Genomic DNA, 6636 nt, shown 5'->3' on the forward strand with positions numbered 1-6636 from the left:
TATAATTCCATGGTTACCGGAGTTTTAAATAATTACAAAGCAACAGGTATTTGCGCAATGTTAATTAGGCAGATTACCTTGAAAAACATTGCTGCCGTATTTCTGATATAGTTTTTTGCATATTTCTCAGTTTTTAATAACAATAATTTGTTTTTACTATTTTTTCTGTTCTCCTAGAATAACGCCAGACAACACCTCCAGAGGAATGACGCCCATTGTAAAGCACCCTGAAGAATTCTTTTTACTACTAACACGGATACATTTTTAAATTGATTTAATTAAATTCGGAATTTCCAGTAAATTTGTGGTAAAAAGTGTGTAAAAAAGTGCCACTATGTTTGATAGTCTGACCACTATGTTTGATAGTCTGACCTTCAGTTGTCAAACTGCCGCAATATAGTTTTTCGGTCTCCAGAAAACAGATAAAAAATCAATGAAAAACTCCTGGGAAATGAGAAAAAATAGTAAATGGTAAAGTTACAGTGGTTTTAGAACTGAAAATGGCTGGAATCTCTCTTGAACTTATAGAGGTGGGTAAACTGAAAATAATGGAAAACCTAAACATCTTTCATTATTAACCTAGGGACTTTTTTATTATTTTTATTGACGTCGATAGAGAAATATAACGTCTCACTAGGGAAATGGAATAAATAATAATGACTTCTCTGGTTAGTAGTACAAAAAATATTTGTATGAAACCTTTTGCGCTTTATCATTCTTACCTGTTTCTAGCAATGGAATAACAGGTTTCGTTGAACGGTTTCATTCCATGGAAGTCCGCACATCCATTGACTTCTCGACCTGGGAGGTAAATGCAATCGTGAATGATTACCATGATCTTGAAGTAGTTTACAACAATACTGTGGAGGAAAGTATTGTTTAGCTTATAATAATGCAATGTGTGTATTGTTTGCTTACTTTAGGTCAGTTTTGCCAAGCAGCTCATTGAGATCGTGCAAGTAGTGTTCCATCTTGGGGTTAATTTTATACCTGGGTTTACTGACTCCAGTTGATCGTTCTATAAAATGTTTTTCCAACCAAGCATGTTCTGGGTTGAATTTGGAAGAGTTGACGTTTTTTATAAGCTAGAAGTCCACAATAAACATGCTGTAGATATAGATACTTTTTAGAACATTCAGGTATACCATAAGGACACCCATACTGGCATTAGATCTCTATACAAGCTGTCCAACAACAACTCAAATAAAATGAAAGAAATCGTTCAAACACTCACAAACACAGCAATAAAAGCTGCGGACCCCAACATCTAGATACAAAGATAAAACATCTGCAAAAAGCAATTCTTCAGAACTGATTTTCCCAGATGGAAAACAATTATCATCAATAGTCTGTGCGACTCCAGTCTATATTGTTGATGGTTGGTCTCCATACAAGGAATTTCTTGGTCATAGAAGATAGAAGGAACAATTCTTTGTTATGCGGACGACGCAATTCTGATCTCGGATAATAGAGATAGCCTACCACGCTTGGTGCATACCCCTAAAGCAACCTACAATATGTAGATATCAACATCTAAGACCAAATCGGTCGTAGTAGGAAGGGCACCCTTACGATGCAAAATCGCAATTAGCGAAGAAATAGTGGAACAAGTTTCTAAGTTCGAATATCTGGAAATAGAAATATCAAGCTACGAAGATATAAAACAAGGTTTTCACGTGTAATAAGCATAACATTAACACTGTCATACCTACCGGTTTCAATAGAGCTTAGAGGCCGCATTAACGCTTTCCTCACTCTGAACCAAACACGAAAATAAGTCATAAAATTCACGGGTATCAAATTGTTCTTTCAAGAAACTTAAAAAATCAATGGAACTGCGTTAGAATGAAATGTTGACAGTAACTAGACAAAAAGGTATCGCTAACTATGCTTCAGTGCCATGGCCTACTAAAAAAACAAGACATAGGATTTATATTAAGTTCATTTTTGTGTTCAATTTTGAACAAACTCTTGTGTGTCATACAGAGTGGTTTTAAAGATAAAAAAATTACCCTGTGTATTGTTGGGCGGGACATTTAAATGCCAATTAAAATATGTAAAAATCTATGGTGTGCCTTATAAAAAAATCTAAATTTGGCTTGTATCTAAAAATCATAACTTATAGCAAAAAAACTAACTCTACTATTCGATTCCACTTGAAAAACTCCGTTTGACCGTTTTTATCTTTACTATACAGGATGATTTAAAATGGGAGTAATTTTTTTAAGAGGCTATACATATGAGCTTTGTGTGATAATAGAGTTCTTGTTTCCATAGCCTACTACATTTTTTATCTTCTTTTGAAGTTTTACGCCAACAAAAGGAGGAAAACATGCAAACAGTTATATTGTTAAATTAAAAAAAAATAAGGATTTTAAAAGGCCCACAGCCAACTGTGATTACCATTTAAAAAAACAAGTTTATTTTTTATTACGTAAATCAAGTTGACTATGACAACGAGTGCTAGTTTATTGAACTCAACGCAAAAAGTTCTACCAAAGACAATTTTAACTTTTTTTCTAATTTAAGCAGTTTACGAATTATATGATATTAAAAAAGTGTTGATTTCTTGATTCTACGATCTTTGCTTCAAATTACGAAAAATTTTAGATTAAAAAACTACTTTTCTACATTTTTTTTATAGAAAATTCAAAGTGGCAATGAGGATTTTGTTATTAACATATAGTTACAAGTAAATAGCCTTTGCCAATACTAACAATAATTTGTCAAAGTGTGACTTACGTTGAAACTCCTTTCACAAATTTGCGGATATACAATTAGTTGTGGGGAAATGCCGCAGTAATATAGCAGAAGCTGTAAGAACTTTCACTAGCAAAGTGAGTGTTGGCAACACTCACGACAAAGTGACAACGTTATCCTAGCCTCAAATTATTTAATTGTAAATTCTTTTGGTTACCACAATCTTTAATAATTAAGAAATCACAGGTATTTACGTAATGTTAGTTAAGCAGATTACCTTGAAAAACATTATTGCCATCCTTCTGATCTAGTTTTTTTGCAAATATCGGAGTTTTTAATAACAATTAATTTATTTTTGTATTTTTCCTGTACTCCCAAAAGACCCCCAGACATCACCTCCAGAGGAATGACGCCAATTTTGATGTCTCTATCCTGAATAATTATTGATTGATAGATACCTGTGATTTACATCAGCAAGTACACTATTTCGAATCGAAGATTACATTCTTTGGTGTGATTATAATCAATAGACATATAGACAAATCTAAAATTACTTGGGGCAATAGCTAAATCATATGTGCCCTTTGCCCTAAGATGCAATACTCTCCCCTACTGATAACCAACTTACATTTAGAATGTCAATTGCAAATTTTTCCAATTTGCCATTTTTAAATAGGCCTTTCGGCGACATCCAACTATGTATCAGTGACTTGATTTTATAGAGTCTATGAGGCTGCCACATCCTCTCATACATGTCATTTACAATGACCGAGGGCAGGTTTAACTGCAAAACGTCGTAATGGAAAGAGGGGAAAAGATTGTTGACCGTGTAGCTTACCTCAAATTCTGCCAATCCCTCATCGGTTTCCACTATTGACGGTTCCGCGAATACGTACGCAAAAAGACCATTCTTGAGCGCTGCACCAGTGAGCTCAAAAGATGCAGCATAGTTAAGTTTCGCTGCATTGCCAGTCCTGCTGAGGAGCTCATCGAAGTATCTACCGGTCTTTATATCAGGATCGGCCGTACAGAGCCGGTAGAACTAGAAATAACGACGGACAAAAAATTACAACACTTTTTTGAATTTGATTTTGAAAAAACATTTTTATTCTTTACCTAGCTTTTTTTTGGCTTTTTAACTTTCGAGATAGCTAAATCCGTAAGGTTAACACTTAATGGTGACAGTAATTATGAATATCTCCATACGCCCAGTCACGTAAACGGAAAATATTGTCCATTACACGTGTAGAAAGTGCTACCATTTTTTAAATCGGTACCGTCCACTTTAGTGTGGGCAACAAATATAAGAGCTACGAAACGTAGGCAACAAATAGAACAATATGTAAGCACGTCTCGGAAGTAAATAAGCTACACATTCCAAACGCATTTTGGTATGGATTTTGGAGTTTTGGAAAAAAAATTGAGTAGAATACCACGATCGATTTCAGTATCAGTCAAAGCAACGGATGTAAACTTTTATCTCGTGCCATGAGGTAACAGAAGAAGTGGCCTTCCATATCCCTCTCCGGTGCGTGTTGAACGTTTTTTAGACTTACCCAGTTAAGGCTTTTAGTCTTTAGTGCTGGCCTATGAGTAAGCCTGGGCGAGGAAGGGGATTATTTGCCTGAGATTAATGAGTGAGAAAAACCAAAATTGATCCACTGAAAAAGAAAAGGTAAGTGGTGGGTAGTTTGAAAGAAGTTAGTTCTGTGGTTTGGCCTTGTTTATTGTTAATGTGTTTAAATTTCGTCTTTCTCTAAGCCGGGTTTTTGCTTAAAGTGGGTGTTCCCAAAGGGGGTCTGCCATTAGACCATTGGTAGATTTTTTTTGTCTAGTTTCGAAATGAATTCCTGAATTGTTTCCATTCGAGATTTTGTGGATTTGGGTGTTTCGAATCTACCCTTGCATTGGATACCTACTGTGGAGAATCCAATTTATTTTGATTAACCGAATGTAGTATTTGAAGATTTACCTATATTATTCTGGCAAGAAACATGGAAATTAATAATAAATGCACTAATTTTCTAAGCTGTTTTTTTTTCGAATTTTTAAACGCCTATATCGGTTTTTGACTAATTCTAAGTACAGCTGTTATATAATGACTATGATTTGGCACTCTTTCAAATGTCATAATGATGTTTTTATTCGAATGAATCTAAAAGTGCCATTTTTCGATCAGAAGCAATGATCATAAAGAAGCATTTTTCTTTACTGTTCCTTTGTTTTGCTTTTTCGCACGGACCTTTCCGCACATGTACGCAAAAGTAAATGTAACAAATTGAACCTGTCACTAGTATTATATTTTTAAAAGTATTTTCATTAAAAAGTAACCAATATGCTTTTTTAATGAATCGCGTAGGTTTATCGAGAACTATTGATTATACTTTAAAGTTTACTTACAATTGTTAAATTATAACTTTGTGACAAGTTCAGTCTCAAAGTCCTCCAAATGGTCTATTTTTCTGCGCTCTCCGATGTTGCCACAAGAAAAACCCGATTTTTTAAAATAGCGCAAATTTTATGCAAAATATTCATCTTATACAAACACCATACCGTGAAAGCAGCACTTCATTTTCAACACTCATTGCTTCAGGTGTATTTATTTGCTTACAAAAGTACGCTTTTGAAAAATTACAAATGTTAAAACCCGACAATTTTAAAAATGGCATTGACATCTGTTAAGGAGTTGTGAGTTGAATTAAAATAATTGAAGTTCGAGATATCAGTAGCAACGGTTGTTGTTTGTAAACAAAAAAGTTGCTGTTGATGGAGACTCGATTATCGAAAGGCACAAAGTAGAATATCATAAAAAAACCCAGTGGTCGTCATTATAACTATAAATAAAATACAGTTCACTTTGTGTCAAATATAGGCATTCCTAAAACAACATCAAATTTAAAATGTGAAGTTGATGCCTTTTAATTTTGGTTATTTTTATTTATTTTAACTTATGATTCATGTTATGTTTTCCATTCGAATAAAAAATGTTGTTCGATACGAAGGCGAAAATCGGGTTTTCGAACTCCTGACGGATTGACACCCTCAACTTCGTCTCGTGTATCAAACGCAGTCGTCGCTCGAAAAACGACACTTTTTGCCGTTATATCGAAAACCTCCATTATTACCGCACTAGTGCAGGCACCGCGAGCACCAAAAGGATGAGGGTTTATCTCTTTGGCTTACTTTGTTAAAATATAGTAATAATCCTTTGTCGCTTGTTAAGTTGAATATCTTTTTTGGTATTTCTTCCGTGGTTTCTCTCGCACAAGATCCGAAACAACATTAAAAGCCGTCCTCGATATCAGATGGCAGATCATCGCTTGAACTCATTATAAAATGTGTAATTTTAAGGCACAACTTTGCCACTGATTCTGATGACAATGACAAATTTTCATTACCTGTGTTCTGTATTCAAGTTTATAACTAATGGTTTTTACTCAAATAATCATTAAAATAATAATCGCTATAGTTGTAGAAGAAACAATATTGTACGTAACAAGTAGTATATTATATTATTAACGCATTTATGTGATTACACGATACACGATTACACGAGTGCAAATCTTCACATGCGTGGGTTAATAAAATTAATCAGCTAGAAGCAAAAAAAATATTTCTACAGCGGGTAACAAAATTATGAACAATTATCATCGAATCAAGCGTAATTTTTTATATTTTTGAGCATTAAAAAAAGATCACGCTTACGTCAAAATACATCAATTTATGTAGTAACTGTTGATTTCAAAATAAGTTAAAATCGATATAGGCGTTTAGAAATTATTTGGTAAAAACTRTATTAATTTGAGAACTTTTGCACTCTGTAGCGGCAAAATGAAGCAACATTGGATATAGGTAAGTTTGCTTAGATCGTCTTATTTTCGGTTAAGGACCCTGGTTTGTATACAGGGTTATTCACGCTATACGGCACGGACGTTT

At 34.1% G+C, this 6636-nt stretch overlaps 1 protein-coding gene across 1 annotated transcript in view; it reads right to left on the reverse strand.

Moving 5' to 3' along the window:
- Positions 1-6636, reverse strand: part of LOC109540358 — a gene marked incomplete at its 3' end in the record, with an annotated part of 11584 nt that overhangs the window by 2454 nt on the left and 2494 nt on the right. Inside the window, 4 exon segments of the mRNA XM_019908711.2 lie at positions 723-860; positions 919-1085; positions 3329-3484; positions 3539-3742. Coding sequence (XP_019764270.2) covers positions 723-860; positions 919-1085; positions 3329-3484; positions 3539-3742 — 665 coding nt within the window.

This window comes from Dendroctonus ponderosae, unplaced genomic scaffold (genome assembly GCF_020466585.1).
Source record: "Dendroctonus ponderosae isolate FM_Combo_2020 unplaced genomic scaffold, Dpon_F_20191213v2 Dpon_F_20191213_3, whole genome shotgun sequence".
NCBI classification, from domain to species: domain Eukaryota; kingdom Metazoa; phylum Arthropoda; class Insecta; order Coleoptera; family Curculionidae; genus Dendroctonus; species Dendroctonus ponderosae.